This window comes from Spermophilus citellus (genome assembly GCF_964194105.1).
Source record: "Spermophilus citellus genome assembly, chromosome: 6".
Classification (NCBI taxonomy): domain Eukaryota; kingdom Metazoa; phylum Chordata; class Mammalia; order Rodentia; family Sciuridae; genus Spermophilus; species Spermophilus citellus.
This window is the reverse complement of record NC_138187.1, coordinates 39,135,187-39,158,750: the sequence shown is the minus strand read 5'-3', so window position 1 is coordinate 39,158,750 and position 23,564 is coordinate 39,135,187. Positions and strand designations below refer to the sequence as shown.

The following is a 23,564-nucleotide window of genomic DNA, read 5'->3' as shown; positions in this document are numbered from 1 at the left end:
GGCCTGGGTTCGATCCTCAGCACCACATACAAAGATGTTGTGCCCGCCGAAAACTAAAAAAAAATTTAAAAAAAAAAGAACCAGATAAAAAGTCCAAAATTGAAATGTTCAATAAATGAAATGAACTATTCACTAGGGAAGCTCAACAGCAGATTTGAGTGAGAAAGAATCAGCAAACTCAAAGGTTAAATCATTTGCGATTATCCAGTCTGAGGGGCACAAAGAAAAAGGAATGAAAAAAAAAAAAATGAACAGAAATGGTTGTGAGAGACCTGAGGTACACCATCGAGATACCAGACACTCATAGGGGGACTCTAAAGGAATGACAGAAAGGGTTAGAAAACTTGAGTAAATAATGACCAAAATTTCCCAAAATTTATGGGGCTGAGGATATAGCTCAGTCAGTAGAGTGCTTGCCTCACTTGCACACAAGGCCCTGGGTTCAATCCCCAGCACCACGGGGAAAAAAAAAAAAACCCACTCCAACCAGGATCAACTTAAAAGAGATCACACCTAGACACAACATAATCACAACAGCCAGTGTAAGAGATGAAGACTCCTGAAAGCACGGGCACATGGACACACACACATAGCTCTTGACATTGAATGAGGACATGGCAGGGTAACTAAACACTGGTAAGATCTCGGTGTAACAGATCTGTCCCATAAAAAATAAATCCATATGAACCACCTGAAGAAATAAAGTAAAGGTAACTACATAGGTAAATATAAAAGTATAACAAAGCATATGTGTGTGTGTGTGTGTGTGTGTGTGTGTGTGTATGTGTATGTGTGTGTGTTTTCCTCCCCTAGTACTGGGGGTTGAACCCAGGGCCTTGCACATGCTAAAGCAAACACTCTACCACTGAGCCACATTCTGACACCTCTCCCACTTTTTTTTCCCTTGTGGTGCTGGGGAATTGAACCCAGAGGTACCTTACCACTGAGCCATATCCCCAGACCTTTTTCTAATTCTGAATCAGGGTCTCACTAAGTTATTTAAAGCCTCACTTAGTTGGTGAGGCTGTCCTGCCTCAGTCTCCTGAATCACTGGGATTACAGGAGTGCACCACCACACCTGCCCACCCACCTATTTTTTTTTTAATTTTCTAATTTTGAGACAAAGTCTCACTAAGTTGCCCAGACTGGCCTCCAGCTTTTAGTTCTCATGCCTCAGCCTCCTGAGTGTACCATCACACACATCTGGAACATATTTTTATTTGTAACTTTTATCCCTAGCTGATATAAAAGACAACTGCATAGAGCAATAATGACAAATCTGCACACAACATGCACAGGCTTAGTTTGTATGACACAAATTTGTCTGAAAAAGGTGAGAAGGAATGGAGCCATAGAGGATGCTCTAGTTGGGATGCGGGATGTCCCCCAAAGACCCAGATGTGAAAGCCTTGTTCTCCAGGATGGGGTATTGAGAGGTGGTAGAACCAGGAAGTGGGCACTAAAGTCACTGGGGCATGCTTCTAGTAGGGAGAGTGGGACCCCAGCCCCTTCTTTTTCTTTTTTGCATCCCAGCCACAAGTGGACAGTTTTGCTAGGCCACATGCTCCCCATTATGATGTACTCTCCCCAAGACCTAAGAACAATGTCTACCTGATCATGGACTGAAACTTCCAAATCTGTAAGCTAAACTAAACCTGTTCTCGGGCTGGGGTTGTGGCTCAGTGGCAAAGTGCTTGCCTAGCATGAGTAAGGCACTGGGTTCAATCCTTAGCACCACATAAAAATAAACATAAAATAAAAGCATTCTGTCCATCTACAACTACAAAAAAAAATTTAATAAATAAGCCTGTTCTCTTTATAAATTGTTATCTCAGATATTTGTTACAGTGACAGAAAATCGACTTAAAACATAGGAGCAAAGCTTTTACACCCAACTGACTCTAAAGAGGCACTGACTCCAACCAGACCAGTATAAATTAAGATATCAATTGTAACCCCCAGAGCAATAACTAAGAAAATAACAAAAAAATACAGTAACAGAAACAAGAGAATAAATGGCTTGGTGGGAAAGTTCTCGCCTCCCACCCTGGGTTCCATCCCCAACACTGTAAAAAAAGAAAAGAAACAAGGGAATTAGAAAGCACTGATTTAACATAAAAGAAGATAGTAATGGAAGAAGAGAGGAAAGGTAAAAGGTAACAGGACACAGACACGGGGCAAGCACCAGAGGTATTCAATTAAAAAAATGTTAAAAGTTGAGTGCAGTGGCCACACCCACAATCCCAGCTCCTCTGAAGGTCCAGGCAAGAGGATCATAAATTCAAGGCTGGCCTGGGCAACTTAGCGATATCCAGTCTCAAAATAAAAAATAAGAGGGCTGTGGGAGTAGCTCAGTGGTTAAGCGCCCTTGGGTTCAATCCCAGGTTGGTAAGCACCCCTAGGTTCAACCCCCAGTACCAAAAAGAACACATTTTTTGGGGGACTGAAGCCAGGGGCACTTAACCACTGAGCCACACATCCCAGTCCTTTTTTTATTTTTTATTTTGAGACAAGTTCTCACTGAGTTGCTTGGGGCCTTGCTAAGGTGCTGGGGCTGGTTCTGAACTGGTGATCCTCCTGCCTCAGCCTCCCAAGCCGCTGGATTACAAGCATGTGCCACCATGCCCAGCTCCAAAAAAATCTTTTAAAAAAGTTTTATCTCTTAATCATGTATTAATTTTCACAATTACTAAAATAAGGTCATCTTCCAAGACAGCATGTGAACTCAATAATGATTACCAAATGACTGCATGCTGGTGAAGAATCTAAACTTTGATCACATGAGAATCTAAAAGAACTCCAAAAACCACACTTTAAAGCAAAGGCATTGCTCCAAATCCTGACTGTTCTCAAGCATCATAATGACCCTCTGTGGAAGTTCCAAGCCCAATGGCAAGAGTGTATGGTTCCAAGTATCAACTCACTAAACCAGGACACTGGTATTTTCAAACAAACTAAGAAAAAGGAGAGAATGATCATTTCAAATTGCTGCACTGTCCTGTGATGGGCCACACTGCAGAAAGGGCAGAAACACAAAGGGCAAGAGTCTGGTTTTCTGAGGAATAAACGTGGACTTCAATACTCTTATCAAATTGACACCCTCTTCAAGGCAGGTGGCCCCATAAGACACAGCATCTGGGATATACTATACACCAACCCAGCCCCACAAAGCTAATTCAAACTAGACGGAGAGCCACCAGGCCCCGCACCAGTGGGCTGTAGACAGAGGTCAGCATCGGACTTGAGGAGATACAGGGTGGGATTCAGCCTGCATCAATTCCCAGCTGTACGGGCTAGCAAGCGACCACTTCTGAGCTTTCACTGATAATCTATAACGTGGGCATAAGGGTGCCTCCCCACCCTGGCCAGTGAGCACCATCCTCGCCTTGAATAACAGCAACAACCCCTTACAGGCCCCTTGAATGTCACTCACTCCCTGCTCCAACCCTTCTGGCACAAGACTGCTTTACTTGGCAGTTCTTGGCTCACAAGAAGAACCTCAGAATTAAATGAGACAGTGGAACTGGAAATAACTAGCAAAAAAGAAAACATTCAATAAATGTTCCTGACTTCCTTCCAGATTTATTATACCATAATGCAAAAAGATTTTGTAAATCCACCAATTAAAACTTAGTACTGAGCCATGCACAGTGGCGCAGGCCTGTAATCCCAGCAGCTCAGGAGGCTGAGGCAAGAGGTTCCCAAGTTCAAAGCCTGTCTCAGCAACTTGGCAAAGGCCCCAAGAAACTTAGAAAGACCCTCTCTCTCTAAATAAAATACAAAATAGGGCTGGGGATGTTACTCAGTGGTCGAGTGTCCCTGAGTTCAATCCCCAGTACCAAGAAAAAAGAAATGAAACTTCAAACATACACTCTGGCACACACACAGTTTGAAGACTGGATCCCTGCCATGCACACACACACATGCACACACATACACACTCTCCCTTCCTAACATTCTTCCAGCAGAATCTTGAGATAGTAATCACAAAGTCCAAAGCTTTAGGAAGCAAACAGGATTTGTCAATAAACCATGCTGCAGCTCATGCCTTCCTTTACACAAACCTTCTGTAAATGCTGACCTACACAGAAGTCACAGCCTGGGAGTCACAGCACACAGGGACAGGTGTGCACAGGCCCCCACTTGCACAGCTATAGTCCCTTGCTTCAGTCACCCAGAGGCCAGGCTCAGCCAGGCCTGGACCCCACCCTGCTCCACGCTGGCCCAGTGGAGGAGCTGTATGAAGCACTCAGAGACACCCCACTCCACCAGTCCAGCCCCGAGGGGGTTCTCCCCATACCAGCATACAGTCCCTCACCGTGTAATGTGCTATGGAAGCACGCAGGACATCTGGCATTCTCAAGCAGGGAGCAATATTCCTAATGGCCGAACGCATCTTCTCGCAGACTCCAAAGTCAGTGTTCCACCACTACGTGAGGCCACCCACCTCAGCTGCCAGCTCGTCAGAACATGAGGATGGGGAGGGCCAGCCAGGGATGGCAGGGAGTCACAGGGCTCCTGTCTTCAAACTGAGCCTACATCAGAATCACCTGCCAGGCCTGTTCAAATACAGATGGCTGCCCACACCTGGAGCTTCTCTCCAGGGGGTCTGGGTGGAGCCTGAGAAAGTGCCTTCCTCTCCGTGTCCAGGTATGGCAGCTGCTGCTGGTCATGATCAGCATGAGAATCACCGTCACAGGACAAGCAGAAAGTGATTTAGGACCTTGCCTAGACACACACCTTACTTTTACTTATTTACCCAGACTGGGCTAAGACAGGGTAAGGAACAGTGGCATTCCAGGGCACAGGCTGCCCATGAACAGAACCAAACGGAGCAGCAAATGTCATCCACCATCAGCTGGAGGTTGGAGAACCGATTCTGCCTTTGATTAAAAACTCCACAAACTACATTCTGATATTAACAGGTGATCTCAGGCAATGGGTCTCATCATGGCCATGGCTCCAGAAGGGAGAATTCACCCAGGGGACACCAGGATTCCCCTCAAATGCGATGCCCCTCAAGTGCTTCTATCTACAGATTGTCCACGTTAGCCACAGTCCCCTTGTGCCACGGGTATCCCCTGGCCCTAGTGCTGGCAGAGTTCCTGTAGGTAGCAGACTTGAAATACCTCTATTTCATCAACCCTAAGGGTTGTTTTTCTTTTAATAACTTATTTAATGTAACATGACACTTGAAAATCACTGCAACCTACAATCTGTAAACACCCATATTAATTTTTCTATTGCTTCCCACAGGCACAAAGCTTTATAATATGAACTATCTTTTCAAATACTGAACACGCTTCCTTGGATCAATCAAACCACATTTCTCTAAATTTTCTGTGAAAACAACAAAAAATGCTTAAATTTCCATTCAATCATGATTAACATTGTTTTTCCCATTGGATCTTTTTCTCTATATAACTTTTAAATGTGTTCACACTTTTTGTGAAACACTTCAAACATAAAGTACACGTTTGCCGATGAATGAATAGAACTACAGAGTATCATGCTAAGTGAAATAAGCCAATCCCAAAAAAAACAAAGGCCAAATGTTCTCTAATATGCGGATGCTGACTCACAATAAGGGAGGGAGGGATAGAAAGAAGCTTATTTGATTAGACAAAGGGGAATGAAGAGAAGGGAGCGGGGTTGGGAATAGAAAAGACAGAATGAGTCGGACATCACTTTCCTACATTCATATATGAATACACGACCAGTGAAACTCCACATCATGTACAACCACAGAAAGGGAAGTCAAACTCCATGTATGTATAATGTCAAAATACCCTCCACTGTCATGTATATCTAAAAAGAATAAAAAAGAACACAAAAAAATAAAGTACAGAAAATATCAGAACCTATGTATCCACCACCAAGATTTAACTGAAGACAATACTTTGCCATATACTGCCCCCCAAAAAACAAATATCTGTGCACTGGTTCTTCCCTGATTCAACGACTCCAATCCCAAATCAATGCTGGCATTCCCAGGCAGGTCCTCCGGCTCCTTTACACACATGTCCATCAAATGCACACAAATATTGTATTTAGTTAACATGTAATAAATACACACACACACACACACACACACACACACACACACACCTCCATTGGTTTTTTAATATTTATTTTTTATTTTTAGATGGACACAAACTCTTTATTTTTTATTTTTATGTGGTGCTGAGGATGGAACCAGTGCTCATGCATGCTAGACGAGCGCTCTACCACTGAGCCACAACCCCAGCGCCCCCCATTGGTTTTTAAAACTTTGTATACTGCGCACATACAGAAAAGTCCACATCAGAACCACGGACTCAGGGAATTCCTAAATGCACACAGCAGTGTAGGAGCCCAAGTGAAGAGTGAGCACCCAACACCCCCATGTTCCCTCCAGCCACTGCCCCCAGGTCATCACTGCCTTCTGACACCATGAGTGGCTCATGGGGTCACTTGTTTTTATGCTATGAGTGGAATCATGGCATCCCTGTTCCAATCTCCTCCCACAGTGTGACGCTGTCCCTTCTCAGTCCCGTGGAGTCTGCTGCATGCCTGTGCCACCACTATTCATTCATCTCATTGGGGCTGGGCATCTGCCTAGACACCCGCACTGCTGGAACGTTAACACATCTCTTGCTGGACATATGCAGGCGTTGCTGTTGGGCACCGAACACAGCCAAAGTGAAATTGCTGATCACAGGATTTGCGTATGTTCAGCTTAGTAAATATTTCCAGTTTTTCAAAGTGACTGAGCCAATCTGCACTCCCACCAGCCAGCATCCATCTGCCTCCCAATGAGGCGAGCGCTCAGCATTTTCTGTCCTCCTCCCGCAGTCTGGGAGACCAATGCCTCTTCCAACAGTTGCAACCAATTAATTCTTGGTTTTATCTCATCATTTCCATTTACATCACAACCGCTGCTCAATATTCCTAGGATGTTGAGACTAAGTCCCTGTGGCAAGTGCAAAACATCAGAGGATTGAGATGAATGTCACTGAGCCACTCGCCTTCGGCTGTTCTCTGCAGTTAACATGAAGACTAGCTTCACACAAGGATCCTGCTGCATCTTTTTTTTTCTTGGGGGTGGGGTGGATAACTAGGGCTTAAACCCAGGAGCGCTCACCTCTGAGCTACACCCCAGTCCTGTTTATTTTTATCTAGAGAAAGGGTCTCACTAAGTTGCAGGGCTGACCTCAAACCTGTGATCCTCCTGCCTCAGCCTCCCAAGTGGCTGGGATTACAGGTGTGCACCACGTGCTGGCAAATTTTAACTCTAATTTTAACATGGACAATTCCACATCTGTTTTCCTGCCAATGAATACTTTCCTAAGTGTACCCCCATCCAGAGCAGGTAGAACTCAGGACCTCATGAATACTAGGCAAGCACTTCACCACTGAGTCCTACCCCCACCCCTGAGTGGCTCTTGTAGGCCTACAGAAACAATGCCACATCATTCACAAAACCATGATTTCCTCACTGAGGCTCAGAGATACCCTCTCTCTAAGGAGACCAGACCCTGAGCCAGGCCTTTAGAAACCCACTGCCACCCGCAAAATGTTCTTTTCTCACTTTAGCCATCAGGCACCCTGGGTGCTGCACCCTCATCCACCTCTTCAGCCACGCTGGCTGCCTCACTATCCCTCAAACCCTGAGACAACCTCCCGGCCATGAAGCCATGGCCAGCTGCCTCTTCTTCAATGACACTCTCCCCCCATATACCCATCAGACTAAGTAAGGTCTGGTCACCTTCGAATCTTGGCTCAGCATCACCTTCTCCATGACACTTCTCAGTGACAACATGGCCCGCATCGTCACCTCCCCCATGGCAGGTCCTGTCTTCTATCATGCTCTGTACATACCACTTACTTACTACCTCTACTAAATATTGGCCATCACCCACTCAAGCATATTCTCTCCCAAAGGGCAGGTCTTTGTGTTTGTTCACAATCCGTATCTCAGAGATCAGGAGCAGTGCCCAGTACATAGCAGATGCTCAATAAACACCTGCTTAATGGACAAATGAAATCCAATTCATGTGAGCAAGAAAGCCTCGTAACTCAAAGACTGCAATGATTGCCTAGGCAAGGCAGTAACCACAGGCCCTCCCCGTACCAGCAGACTTCATTTAAGACTCCCCCTCCCCCGTGATGGGAACTGTGCCTCAGTGAGCGACAGAAAGAAAACTACTGACAAAGAGAACAGTCATCAGCAGATGCCACCAAGCTGAGCCCCAAGAGGGTGCCGCACGCCTCCCTGGCAGTATCTTTCCTCCTGCACCCTTGCCCTGTTCAGCTGTATCCATTTTCCCCAAAAGAATATAAGGAAGAACTTTTTTTTCTTTTTTTTTGCTACTGTGGATTGAACCCAGCGGTGCTTAACAACTGAACCACAGCCCCAGCCCTTTTTATTTTTTTTTTACTTTGAGATAGGGTTTTGCTAAGTTGCTGAGGCTGGCTTTGAATTTGCAATCCTCCTGCCTCAGCCTCCCAAATGGCTGGGATTATAGGCATGCACCAACACACCCAGCTAAGGAAGAACTGGACGATGTAAAGCCGTAGCATGCCACATGGACAGCTCACCCACACTGTTAGAGCAGAATATTGCTGTCTTCTCTTAAACCACCACTGCAGTGGTTTAAGAGCTTTTAAAGCAAACTATCAATTAATAACAACATGAGCTCCCTCAAAGTGCATCAGTACTTACTAGGTGAGGATGTCTGAATTGGATCCTTTCTAGCCTCCACACTCGGTTCAGACACAACTCCAACAGGGAGGTAGTTCCAAGCCCTTACAGGGACTGTCACTCTTCCTTCATGCTCTCACGACTGGCTTCAGTCTCCCTTCTGAGCCCTCTCCTCAATCTGCGTCATTCACGGCTCTCTCCCAAATCAGGACATACAATTCTGCAGGGAGTTCTGCTTTCCTCATAGAGGGGAGGAGCACAAAGCACCCACACCCATGCCCACATCCACATCCACACCCACAAAGGGTTTCACCAGCAGCAAGTGGGTACCCACATGCAAAAGAATAAAGTCAGTCTCCTACCTCACACCATACACAAGAACCAATTAAAAATGCATCACAGACCTAAATATGAGAACTAAATTACAAAACACATAGCAGGAAATAGGAGTAAATCCTCATGACCTTGGGTTAGGCAAAGCCTTCTTGGAAATAATACCAAAAGCACAAAAAAAAGGAACAAAATAGATAAGCTGTACTTTGCCAAAATTAAAAACTTCTGTGCTTCAAAAGATACCATCAAGAAGGTGAAAGACTCACACATTGCTGTTGGTACTGCAAATTGGTGCAACCACTATGGAAAGCAGTATGGAGATTCCTCAGAAAACTTGGAATGGAACCACCATTTGACCCAGTCATCCCACTCCTACATTTATGCCCAAAAGACTTAAAATCAGCATACTACAGTAATGCAGCCATGTCAATGTGTACAGCAGCTCAAATCATAATAACTAAACTATGGTACCAACCTAGGTGCGCTTCAACAGATGAATGGATAATTGTGGTATATATACACAATGGAATATTACTCAACCTTAAAGAATGAAATTATGGCATTTACCAGTAAATGGATGGAATGAGAGAACATTATGCTAAGCAAAATAAGACAATCGCAAAGAACCAAAGGCTGAATGTTTTCTCAGGTATACAGATGCTAATTCACAATAAAGGGAGGGAGAATAGGGGTATTTTGTTTTGGACTAGAGAGAGAGGAGTGAAGGGAGAAGGAGGCGCATGGGGTAGGAATACTAATAGAATGAATAGGACATTATTACCCTATGTGAGTATATGATTACACGACTGGTGTGATTCTACGTCCTGTACATCCAGACGAATGAGAACTTATACTCCATTTATGTATGATGTGTCAAAATGCATTCGTTATGTATAACTAATTAGGACAAATTTTTTTTTTTTTTAGAGAGAGAGAATATTTTTTAATATTTATTTTTTAGTTAGTGGCGGACACAACATCTTTGTTTGTATGTGGTGCTGAGGATCGAACCCGGGCCGCATGCATGCCAGGCGAGCGCGCTACCGCTTGAGCCACATCCCCAGCCCAAGGACAAATTTTTAAAGAGATTCTTAAAAAAAAAAAAAAAAAAAAAAAAGTGAAAAGACAAGCAGGGCACAGTGGCGCACGCCTATAATTCCAGAGGCTCAGGAGGCTAACGCAAGAGGATGGCGAGTTCAAAGCCAGCCTCAACAACTTAGTGAGGCACTTAGCAACTCAGCAAGACCCTGTCTCTAAATAAAATACAAAAAAGGGCTAGGGATGAGGCTCAGGGGTTGAGTGCTCCTGGGTTCAAGTCCCAGTAGCCAAAAATAAAAAAATAAAAGGTGAAAAGACAACTTGGCCTGATGTGGTGGCCACACTTACAATCCCGGCATCTCAGGAGCCTGAGGCAGGAGGATCACAAGTTCAAGTCAAGTCCCAGCAACTTAGCAAGACCCTTTCTTAAAATGAAAAATAAAAACAGGGGGGCTGGGGATGTGGCTCAAGCGGTAGCGCGCTCGCCTGGCATGCGTGAGGCCCGGGTTCGATCCTCAGCACCACATACCAACAAAGATGTTGTGTCCGCCGAGAACTAAAAAATAAATATTAAAAATTCTCTCTCTCTCTCTCTCTCTCTCTCCCCCCTCTCTCTCACTCTCTCTTTAAAAAAAAAAAAAAAAAACAGGAACGTAGCTCACTTGAAACCACACAGGGACAAGAGACATGTCAAAAACATCTAAAGAATTCTTATTTTTTTAAGACAAATTACATAATTTTAAAGGATATATAACGGGTTTGAATGAACATTTATCCGAAGAAGATATACAAATGGCCAACAGGCACATGAAAAGATGTCCAAACAAAGAGATGCCACTTCATACCCACAAAGATCACTGTAATCCAAAAGACAAGCTGACAAGCAAGGCGAGGTGGGAATGAAAGATGGTACAGCTGCTGGGGACACAGGCCAGCGGTTACACAGATGGAGGTTCTCATATGACCCAACTACTCCGCACCTAGGTATATTACCCTAGAGAAATTAAAACACCCGTCCACACAAAACAGTTGTCCCCACATCTGAATTCACAGGAGCTTAGCTAATAGTAACTAAACGTAGAAACAACTCAAATGCCCGTCCCTGATGAATGAGTAAGTGAAATGGGGTCCGTCCATACAATGGAGGCTCATTCAGCAATAAGAAATGAAGGGGCTGGGATTGTGGCTCAGCGGTAGAGCACTCGCCTAGCACAGGCGGCACCTGGGCTCGATCCTCAGCACCACATAAAAATAAAGACATTGATTGTGTTGTGTCCATCTACTCCTAAAAAATAAATATTAAAAAAAAGAAGAAGAAGAAATGAAGCACCAGGTGAGGTGGCGCACACCTGTAATCCCTGAGAGTTGGGAGGCTGAGGCTGGAGGATTGCAAGTTCAAGGCCAACCTAGCAATTTAGCAAGGTCTTGTCTCAAAATAAAGCTACCTGGGGAGGTAGCTGGGGAGGTAGTTCAGTGGCAGAACACCTCTAAGGTCAATCCCCAGTACCATACATACAACAGGCCACCAAAAACCACGTATTATATGATTCTATTTATATTAAATTCCCAGAATAGGCAAACATTGAGAAATTTTTTTAAGTTTTCTAAAAACAGTAATGATTACCAGGGGCTGAGAGGAAGGGAGGATTGGGGGTGACTGCTAAAGGGTAGGGGCTTTCTTTCTGAGCTCAATTAAGTATTGTAAGTTGTGTGGACAATAAAATAACTCTGTGAATATATACTAAAAGCCATTTAACTATACATTTTAAATGGTGAACTGTATATACATGAACTATATCTCAATAAAGTTGTTGAGAAATGTTTGTACTGGTGTGGTGGCTCACACCTGTAATCCTGGTGACTCAGAGGAGGCTGAGACAGGAGGACTGAAAATTTGAGGTCAGCCTCAGCAACTGCACAAGGCCCTTTCTTGAAAAATAAAAAGAGCTAGGGCTGTAGCTCAATGGTAAAGCACTCCTGGATTAGATCCCCAGTACCAAAAAAAAGAAAGAAAGAAAGAAATGTTTGATAAACCAGATGTGGCAGCACATATCTGGAGGACCAGAGACTCAGGAGGCTGAGGCCGTAGGGTCCCTTGAGATGGACAACATCACAAGAACCCATCTCCAAAAAAAAAAAAAAAAAATGTTTGATGAATTTACTCTCTTCTCTCCACTTCTCATGAACACAAACTAATTTATTTTCCTACCACAGCACAAAGCTTAGAACAGAGATGGCTGGAAATTTTGAATGAAGGTTTCTCTTGAAAAGGGAAAACACCACCCACTGTCTACCTCTGAAATCCCTTGGCCCTTTGGTTGTTCCAAGTGCAGATAGATTCCAGTGGGTGGTGTTGCCACAAACACTTTGAGTGGCCTCGCTCATGCCCCAGGGACCTCTCAGGGGTCCACAAAGCTACAAACCAAGGGCTAGAAGCAACCATTGAGTGCTAAGCAACAGAGCAAGTCCCTCAGTGCAGTGCTTTCTCCCCTCCCACGCTTCCCATGAGCTGGAAGGCAGGTGCGGAGTATCATCCAGACAGCTAGTGCCAGAACTTGCAGCTACCCAATGACACCATAACCAGGCTCCATCCCTTATCCTCTGCCTCATAAACACCCAAAAACACTGAGCAGGGGCACAGGTCAGATGTGCTCCACTAGTCTGTGACCATCAACAGGTGGTCCCCTCTACAAAACTGGGGGACTTCACTGTCTGCAAGAATCAAACAAGAAAATAAGCACCTCAAGCACGGGTCAGTGCCCAAGATCTCCTGGTTAATGGGCGTGCAGGTCAGACACTAAACACCCAGATCAAAGGACAGGCCGAGCGAGCCACCACCAGGACTGGTGTTCCCAGAAGGACTGGGCCCTTGGACCTGTCAACAGCATCCCGTCCTCATCAAGAACCAAACCACTCCCAAGCTCCCAGCACAATCACAAACACACCAAGGAGTATCCAGAGAACCAAATGGGAACCACACACATGCGCGCGCACATGCACACACACAAAAACACACTCACAGACAAGCAGGACACACGCCATTTTCAGACTGGGAGGAAGCTGGTTCTTTCCAGGGGAAGTGCGAGCAACCAGACCACAAGAGGGAAAAAAAAAATCACTGTTGTGCCCAAGACATGGCAAAACTGAAGAGCAGAACTGAAAACACCTCCCTCCCAGATGACTTACGCTGGCGCAATCCAAGAGGAAAGGCACAGCAAGGGCCACAAGACCCCGCTCCCGTGAACTCCCAAGGTGGCTTCTCAAAGAACCCATTCAGCCTCCAGGGCCTCTTGAGAATGTTGACACAGGGACAGGCCCAATGACTTTTTCCAGGCTTTGAAAGAAAAATTATTTTGGCCAATTTAGGGAATATTGGAATAACTGACAAAGTAGGAATTCAAAGTTCCAGAAAGAATCCTCCTCATCTCCACTGAACAAGATGGAATCCATTTTCTTTTCTTTTTTTTTTTTTTTTTTAAAAAGAGAGTGAGAGAGGAGAGAGAGAGAGAGAATTTTTAATATTTATTTTCGGGGCTGGGGATGTGGCTCAAGCGGTAGCGCGCTCGCCTGGCATGCGCGTGGCCCGGGTTCGATCCTCAGCACCACATACCAACAAAGATGTTGTGTCCGCCGAGAACTAAAAAATAAATATTAAAAATTCTCTCTCTCTCTCTGTCCCCCTCTCTCTCTCACTCTCTCTTTAAAAAAAAATAATAAATTAATATTTATTTTCTAGTTCTCGGCGGACACAACATCTTTGTTGGTATGTGGTGCTGAGGATCGAACCCCGGCCGCGCGCATGCCAGGCGAGCGCGCTACCGCTTGAGCCACATCCCCAGCCCCGGGAATCCATTTTCAATTCCTTGGTTTGTTTCTGTTGTTGACAACATTTTTTTAACCCTCTTTTTGGCTCTGGATGGTTCAGCCTGAAAGTAACTCAAGTTTCCTGGCATCTCCTCACATCCATGTGAAAATACTACAAAACATCTGGGTGCACCAGCTATCCTAACCCCGGGAGGGCAAAACGGAGCATCTGTGACCACATTAGGTGCCTCCACAAGATCTCCAGGCAGCCGCTGGCCCCAGGGAGCCAAGTGAGGTCCGGCTGACCCCATCTGCGGTGAGAGTCACAGGACTGGGACGGGCCCCCACCTTCCAGTGCCCAGGGGGCAGACAGCAGGGAATGCTACTGGCCAGAACCCAAGTCGGAGGACACAGCTCTCCCCTACACCCCGGAGGCAGAGGACAGAATGCTCCTACTAGAGCACTGCCCCCTATACACGACACAGCTGACCATTCAACTTCTGCAGAGCTGCCACAAGAGTTCCCCCTTTCCCATCTCCACTGGGCAGTATGTTAACCCAACCTGCACAGTGGGCCTCAGCATGCCCTCCTCCCTCACTCTTTCCTGACCCTCAGATCACTCTCAGATCAGTCTCAATTCCTGCCTCCAAGACTCAAGCATTCTCTTCTCCTCTAAGAAGGTAGAGGAACAGTGCACTGTCACCCTGAGATAAGGAGTCTCACGTGTGCAGGCCTGCATCAGATTCTGACTCCTGAAAATGTGGCTTAACATCTCCCAGAGGGGCTGAGGGTGTGGCTCAGCGCTGGCCTAGCACGTGCAGGCGAGGCCCTGGGTTCGATCCTTAGCACCGCATATAAATAAATAAAATAAAGGCACTGTGTCCAACTACACCTAAAAAAATAAATATTAAAAAAAAATCTCCCTATGTTCAAAACACCAGCGGTAAGAAAGATTTCTGAAAGGCAGCCCCGCCCTGGCAGGGCCTGGAGTCCCTCTGGGGCTGGAACCAGGAGCCCTGGGGGGAGGCTGTGGTGCTGAAGGTACTCAGCTGCGCAAAGCTGAAGTTCACCCAAGCCTGCTTCACACCGCCTTTCAAAGAGGGGCACTTTCAATAGCAGGGAGGTGCATGGCATCCATCCTGTGTCCCAAAGGTGCCAGTGGCCCGAGGGTCGGGGTCCTCCTTCCTACACTGCCCCCCAGGAGCCACTCAAACAGCTGGCACCACCAGAGACCTCCCAATCAAGCCTGATACTCAGAAAGCAGAAGCCAGAGTGGCACAGGATACAATCAGACACGTGCCACCAAAAGCACACCTCCCTCTAAGTCACTCCAATGTGGCCTGGAGAGCGAACGCTAAGGGAGTCCAAACCTCTCTACTTTTTTTTTTTTCCCTTTGGTACTTGGGATTGAACCAAGGGCGCTCTACCACTGAGCCATAACCACCCCACCCCCGTCCTTTTTAATTTCTATTTTAAGAGAGGGTCTCACTAAGTTGGTTAGGGCCTCGCTAAATTGCTGAGGTTGGCTTTGAATTTGTGATCCTCCTGCCTCAGCCTTTGCCACTGAGATTACAAGTGCACCACCATACCTGGCACCTCTCGATTATTTGAAGACAGTACCTTTGCATCTACCTTTACTTATCATCTCAGGTTTTCCCCAAAAACTCTATATTGTGAGATATATCACATACACACACAGAAAGGGGTATAAAATTTCTGTGGGAACGCTCATGATGTGGCTCAATGGTAGATCTCTGCCTAGCATGAATGAGGCCCAGGGTTCAATCACGAGCACAGGGAAAAAAAAAAAATTTACTGGCAGGTGAACAAAATTATACTTCAAACACGTGTAACCAACACGAAATACAATGACCTCTAGCACCCCAGAAACCTCCCTTGTACTGTATCCCTTAGAGATCAGACCCCCTTTCTCCTACCAGATGTGACCACGAGCCTAATTTTTATGGCATTATCGTCTCTGCTTTTCATTTATACTTTTATCACCCACATAAGCATATCCACACAACAAACCGTATTTCAGATGTGTCTGAATGTTCTAGAAATTGAAGTCACGTAGTATGTGTTTTTTGTGCCAGATGTTTTCTCAACATCCTCACTACGGAGTAAGGGGACCCAGGAGTAAGGGAACCCAGTCTCGGATTTATGTAATAAGTTACAGAATGGAACATCCCTCAGGTCAGTCATCAGAGGACACCTCTCCAGCTCTAAAAGCCTAATGATTTTGTTTGCTAAGACTCTGAATCAACACACACAACTGATAACAGGGTCACCTCCAGGGTATGGAACTAGTTTGGTGGGAGACGGATAAGGAAGAGAAAGGTGAGAGAAACTGTATCTTTTGTACCAAAAAGTGAAAGAATAAGGACAACTTTTACATGGATTCCACTGAAAGAACCATTTCTGGAAAAAAGTGGCAAGAGCGCCATTAACTCAAATTTTATAACACCAGTACTTTAGATATACAAATATTACCTTCCTTGCTATATGATTATGCAGACGTTAAATAGAAAATTTCAAAAACTACTTAGCGGTGCAGAAAAATATCATCTGAAAGGAACAGGCTGCAAGAACGTTCACCCGGGACACAGGAAAGAGAACTACACAGCAAGCACACAGGAAGAAAGGAAAGGCACCAAGGGGACAGCTGTGTTAACGTGGTGGCAGAGTGGCTGAGGCGCCTTCACCAAGTGCTGTACTTATGGCTATATCACTTATATGACATTCTCAATGCATCATTTCACATACTGCAATAAAACTGTCCTACGTCTGATTTCAACTCATTCATGAGACTCCTGCGGGACAACACTTCACCAGCACAAACCAGGCTTCAGAAGATTGCTGGGCAAAAACCTGATCTCACTTCTTCAGAGCCAATCCCAACTTCCTCCAGCCCACACGGAACTTCCCTGGGCTATATTCAAATTCCACATCACTTCACTTTAGATCTGCTGAACACAAACTCTGAAACCTGTAGGGAGCTAAAAGACCCCCAAACACCTACCCACAACCCAACAGCAAAACGCCTTCAACAGCTGCCACAGAACACGGCATGAAGTATGGATCCAGGAGAACCCCAGGGGCCCCATCTGAGAGTTCAACATCGATATGTGCCCCAACACACTTTTTATGGAACTTCCCCCCACTTATCAGGTTATGATTTTTATTAGTTCTATAAGAAAAAAACAGAAAGTGTGACCCAGAGGGCAGCGATGCCCAGCCCTACCTGCGGTCTCCCAGGCTGTGTGGGGTCTACACCTTGGGCTCCTGACAGCACAGCTGGTCCTGGGAGGCTGCATCCAGCACCTGCCCACCACCCCTGCAGTCTCCCTGCCACCCAGGCACACAGGATGGCAAACATCTCTTTTTGTACTTCATTTTTCTCAGGAAAAAATAATACTAAAACAGAATTCCCCCACCCAGAACATATCACTTTCTTGCTAACCACAAATGCTGGCAAAATCAGTTCTACATAATAATGATTCTTTAGTTCCTCTTTCTTCAAATGGACACATTTTACCTTGCAAATTGTGCCTGGGGGGACCAGTGAGGAAGGGGGTATGGGGGAAACCAGTAAAGACCAACTATTCAAACTTTAAAATTCCTATATAATCAAACTAAAATATGATTCAATCATTTTTTAAAAAATGATAAAACGCAATTCTCTTCAAACGTTTAAGCCTCTTTTACAGCAGATGATATTCTAGATACAGAGAGGTAAAGAAAAACAAGTTTCTGTCCATCAGAAGTTCAAATTTAAAATGTGTAAAGTAGGGGCTGGGGCTCAGTGGTGGAGCGCTTGCCTGGCACGTGTGAGGCACTCACTGGGTTGGAGCCTCAGCACCACATAAAAATAAATAAATGAAATAAACGTATTGTTTCTGTCTACAACTAAAAAAAAAAAAAAAAAAAAAGCCCTTGGGCCTGGGATTGTAGCTCAGTGGTGGAGAGCTTGCCTAGCACCTAGCACGAGTGAGGCACTGGGTTTGATCCTCAGCACCACATATAAATAAAGGTCTATCAACAACTAAGAAAATTTACCAAAAAAATTGAAAAGGTGACAAATAGAGGGAGCAGGATGCACAGTTTTTTTTTTCCCTTAAGGTAAACAATTGTTTGAGGCATAATTTAATCACCCTAAGCTGCATAAATCTTAGTGACAGCTCAATGAATTATGACAAATATGTACACCCAGAGAAGTGGCACAACCCCCTGGGTGAAGAACTGCAAATCAGGGGTGTGAGAGCCTGAGAGAGAAGGAAAAGACAGCCACTGGGTAGGAGCTGGGTGGCAGCAAAGCCCTGGGATCTAACCACAGAGAACACAAGGATTCCCCCAGCTTCTGCGAATGGAATGCATGGTATGCCATCAAGAGCCACACAAACCAGGCGAGGCGGGATTCTCCTGATTTTTAAGATGAAATTTAGGTCCACAGGACTGTGTGAAGCTGAGCTAGGACACACAGTGGAAACTGGCATATTTTTTTATTTGTGCGTTCTGCATTCAGTCGCAAAAGATCACACTGGATGATCAGGCACACATACCATCTTTGTTCTATTCTAAGTCACAACAGATGAGCTTTAGAACCCAGAAGGCTCCTGCAATGGACTCATCCTGCACTGCCAGGAACAGGATGCTCCAGTGTGCTGCTATCCACAAGGAAAAGAGGTGCTACAAACTCATAAAGGGGGGAAAAGAGGGCCCCATAAGAAAATGGGCAAAAGACAGAAATAGCCAAGTCAGCGACCCCAGACAACAAAATACTACAAGAATCTAAACCGTGTGCTTAACCAAGAAAATACAGACTAATACAAAAATGGAAAACCTTCTCTTTTTTTTCTACATTCAAAGGGAGTTTTAAAAAATGGTATTTAGCTGAGAGCACGGTGGTGCACGCCTCTACTCCCAGCAACTCAGGAGGCTAAGACAGGAAGATTGCAAGTTTGAGGCCAGCTTCAGCAATTTAGTGAGACGCTGTCTCAAAAAGAAAAATAAAAAGGGATAGGGATGTGGCTCAGTGATCAAGCACCTCTGGGTTCAGTCCCCAGTATTAAAAACAAAAACAAAAACAAAAAACACACATTTAATTTTTTTAAATATATACAATATTGCTACTCTCATCTTTTTTTATATATTTTTTTTAGTTGTCGATGGATCTTTATTTTATTTATTTAGATGTGGTGCTGAGACTCAAATCCAGTGCTTCCCACATGCTAGGCAAGTGCTCTACCACTGAGCCACAATCCCAGCCCTACACATTTAATTTTGATGATATTACAGGGAAAGGACCCTTTTAACACATTGCTGTTCTGGTACAAGATGGTAAGAACAACCATGGAGTCTGGTGTGGTGGCAAACGCCTGTAATCCCAGTGATTCATGAGGCTGATGCAGGAGGATTGCAAATTGGAGGCCAGCCTGAGAAACTTATCAAAACCCTCAGCTACTCAGCAAGACCCCATTGCAAAATTAAAAATAAATAAAAATAAAAAGGGCTGGGGACGTAGCTCAGTAGTAAAGTATCCCCAGGTTCGAGTTCCAATACCAATTAAAAAAAACAAAAAAAGAACCATCAAGGAGGATAATTTGTGGGTATTTGATACAACAAAAACTATGCAAGCCCTGTGACTGAAAAAGTCAACTCCTAGGACATCTTCCAGTGGCCTGCAGGATAACAGATTCCAAAGATGTCCAAATCCTAATCCTCAGGGCTTATGACTGTTAGTTTTGCATGGTAAAGGGAATTCAGGTTGCAGTGAAAATGAGATTGTTAATCAGCTGATGTAAAATTAGGGAGATTATCCTAGATTATTTAGAAAACCCAACATAATCACAGAGGTCCTTAAAAGTGGAAAAAGTAGACAAGAGAACAGGAGAGGCAACAGCATACAGAGAGAGATGTGCACAAGGTTACCACTGGCCAAGGAATGCAGGTGTCTCTTGAAGCTGGAAAGGCAGGAAACAGATTCTACCTGGACTTCAGCCCGGTGGAACTTATTTTGGGCTGCTGACCTCCAGAACTTCGAGATGATAAATTTACATTGTTTAAGCCACTAAATTTGTGGTATTTCGTTATGGCCTCAACAGAAAATGAATTCACTACCTAAGGAAATGGCAGATATGTACAAGTATTTCTTTCCTTTTTTTTTTTGGTACTGGGGATTGATGATTCAGGGGCACTTTAGCATTAAGCTACATCCCCAGCACCCTCCCCTTTTTTTATTTTAAGACAGGATCTCATTAAGTTGCTTAGGGCTCCACTAAGTTGCTGCAGCTGGCCTCAAACTTGTGATCTTCCTGCCTCAGCCTCCTCAGTCACTGGGATTATAAACGTGCATCACAGCACCCAGCAAGAAGCATAAATTTCTGAGTACATCCATGCATAAAATACAAAAATAGTTACCCTGTGTGTAAATATGACTGTACAACCCCGTGTGCAAATATGACTGCACAACCGGTATAACTACACATCATGTACAACCAGAAGAATGAGAAGTTATACTCCATTTAGGTATAATGTGTCAAAATGCATTCTACTGTCATGTATAACTAATTAGAATAAAAAGAAATAAAAGTTGATATTCTCTGTCCATCTTCATCATTGCAAAATAAAATTCTGTTCTGGGGGGGGGGGGGGGACATAGATCTGGAAAAAAATCCATCCTGAACTGAAAACACCAGTTACCTCTCTGGAAAAGGATGAGGTGACTGCAATTAGGGAGGAACTTTTACTTAAACCTGCAACATTCTATATTGTTTTAACACATTTAAGGAAAATGTGTTCATCCACGCATTGCATAATTAAATGTTAAGTTTTAAGACGGGAGTTAGCCTATAGAGCATTCATAGCATATATTTCAAATCACCATAAAGTAATAAGACTCAAGAAATGAAAACTACAATGAGCACTATAATCTTTTCTACCCAACCTAAAGGCTCTACAAAGATGGAGACCTCAAAGTCCACATATAAATACTATCAGTGGCTCCAATGGTGTAGGCAGAAGACAGAGAAGAGGAAATTCACTATACACCCAGAAGACATACTTCTCCAAGAAATCAAAATGAACCTTGTAGAAGTATGAAACATATCTCTCATTTTCAAAGGCTCAGGTTTTCTGACCCCTGTCCATCCAGCCAGGGTCCCACCAAGATACACTCCCTGGAACCACCATTAGTGACTTTTGGGCAAGTTACTAATCTCTGGTTAGTTTTCCTAAGGTAAAAATGGTTTGCTGCATTACTTCACCTCCCTGCCAGGATGAGCGCCAGGAATCAAATGGAATGAATTGACAGGCTACATCCCAGGAGCCTGTAGATCCCACTGTTAAGACTCAATCGGCTGAAAGAATACTGTGTACATGGTGAAGCACGGCACTGTAGAGTGTGACATGGCTCTGGACAAAATGAGCAGTCCTGATACAATCACCGCCCAGGCAAGGAAGGACAACTACCTGTAGGGAGTCCAGGCAAAGTCAAAGAGAAAACAGCTCCAGGGGAGTCCAGAGCTCAAGTTATCAGCAAATCACACCATAATGGCAGTCATTAAGTGAGTCCAGTATGAAACTTTTGTGGCACTCCCTCTTTTGCAAAGAGACTACTGAACTACCTCCCCTGTGGCTTCACAAGTCAGGTAAAAGCAAGCTCTCAGTCCAGTCACAGCCTCCCAAGGGGTCCAGACTAGGGCCCTGGTAAAGGTGGGTCCACACTGAGATCCAACATGTGACCTCATGAACACAATGTTCTACCCAACAAGAGCTGTCACATGCTTCCCCTTACACAGACTCCACTGAGAGGGAAAAAATAACCAAAGGCAGGGCTTTCTGCCTAGACTTGGGGGTTTTTTGTTTTGTTTTTTCAGTACTGGGACTGAACCCAGGAATGCTTTACCAGTAAACAACATCCCCAGCGCTTTTTATTTTGAGACAGGGTCTCCCTAAGTTGCTTAGGGCCTTGCTAAGTTTCTGAGGCCTGGAACTTGCGATCCTCCACCTCAGTCTTCCCAGTGGCTGGAATTACAGGCACGCGCCAGGCTACGTTTGACGATTAACTGACGTAAAGACCCTTAATCTGCGGGACCTGGTGGTGCACGCCTGTAATTCCAGTGGCTCAGCAGGCTGAGGCAGGAGGATCGCAAGTTTAAAGCTAGGCTCAGCAACTTGGCCAGGCCCTAAGCAATTTAGCGAGACCCTGTCTCAAAATTAAAATTTTAATTAAGGGCTGGGGATGTGGCTCAGTGGTAAAGAGCCCCGGGGTTAATCCCTGGTACCAAAAACAAAATAAAAAAAGACCCCAAGTCAAACGCACTCTCACTACCCCTCCCCCGGCTTTCTCGCTGTTCCCCCTGCCCTTACCTTAGGGAAGAACCCGTCTCCAAACCTCCAAACTCACTCATTCATCTGGACCAGCTTCTGGGTGACACCTAACCAAAGCCGGCCAGGCCGAGTCCCCAACCTAGACCCCTGCCAAGAAGAATAGTATCTCCTGCCAGCACCACCTGCATGCCTGCACAGAGAAATGGTCACAGGAAAGGACACCCAAACCGAGGAGCGTCCTGCCAAACTCAGACACGAGCGTAATCCCTCAGAGTAACGCCGGTCGTGCCTCTGCACATTCGGAGGAGAAACCCAGGTCCCTCGCCGGAGCCCTCCCCAGCCAAGCGCTGAGTACCGCAAGCGTCGCCTTCCCCAGCGGCGGAACGCGGAGACACTGTCCAAAGGACCCCAGGCGGAGCGGGCGAGGCTGACCTCCACCACCGGGCCAAGAGCGCGGGACGCCGACAGGAGCTGGCCAGGTATGGCCCGGGACAGGTGGCCCCTCTGCAGCGCGCTACTCTCCTGAGCGGGAAGGGGCACGGGGAGGAAGTGACCCTAGCGGCCCGGCGACAGTCGCATAGGGTCTCCGGCTGCGCACCAAGAACAGGGAGCCACCCGCGCCGTACCTGCCGCCAAGGGATCCGCCTCCTCGTCAGCCTCCGCCTCAGTTGCAGACGCGACTGCCGCCGCGGGCAGCGGGTCCATAGCGCGGCCAGTCATGTGAGCCCGCTCGCCCACGTGACTTCCTCCCGCGCCCGCCGCCAACCCTACCTCGCCCCGCCCCTCCGGGATCGCCCCTCCCACAAGCTGGAGGACCACGCCCCCGACCCGCACCGTCACGCCCATGCGCAACCTGGCCACGCCCCTTGGCGGCCGCACCCCGCCCATCAACCGCCCCAGTCCATCAACCGCCCCCGTCAGGCCTCGCCCAGCCTCAGGGACCAGCCTCAGCCACGTGGCTCGGCGTGGCTGGAGCTCTCCGGCCTCAGACCGAGCTATTGGCTCGCGGTAGCCAGTCACTGCTTCTTGTCACCACAGCCCGCCAGCTCATTGCCGCCTTCGCGCGCTTTGCCTCTGCGGATCACTCAGCAGGTCGTCCGCTCACCTGGTGCTCACTTACTTCCCATTCACACACCTGCCTGCTCTCAGCTCTCATCATGGGCGCTCTCGCTCTTCGCCCCCCACACATCCTTCGTTTGCTCAATCACTCGCCCTCCCAAACTCTCCGCAGCGCGCTCAGGTTGGCCGGCTGCCACCAGGAGTCCAGACAGGGCCTGTGCTGGTGCAGATGCCCAGGTACGGACCTGATCTGGAGGACCAACAGCTGGCCCACGTGGAACAGATGTCTTCGCTATCCCCAGAGGGGAGCAAGGAT

The 23,564-nt window shown here is 46.0% G+C and overlaps 1 protein-coding gene across 1 annotated transcript in view; it reads right to left on the bottom strand.

The window, feature by feature from the left end:
* Positions 1 to 22,966, bottom strand: part of SNX8 (sorting nexin 8) — a 41,756-nt gene extending 18,790 nt beyond the window's left edge. The window contains exon 1 of the mRNA XM_081298594.1: positions 22,816 to 22,966. Coding sequence (XP_081154720.1) covers positions 22,816 to 22,909 — 94 coding nt within the window. The 5' untranslated portion in view covers positions 22,910 to 22,966. The remainder of the gene's footprint in view (positions 1 to 22,815) is intronic.
* Between the last annotated feature and the right edge of the window lie 598 nt (positions 22,967 to 23,564).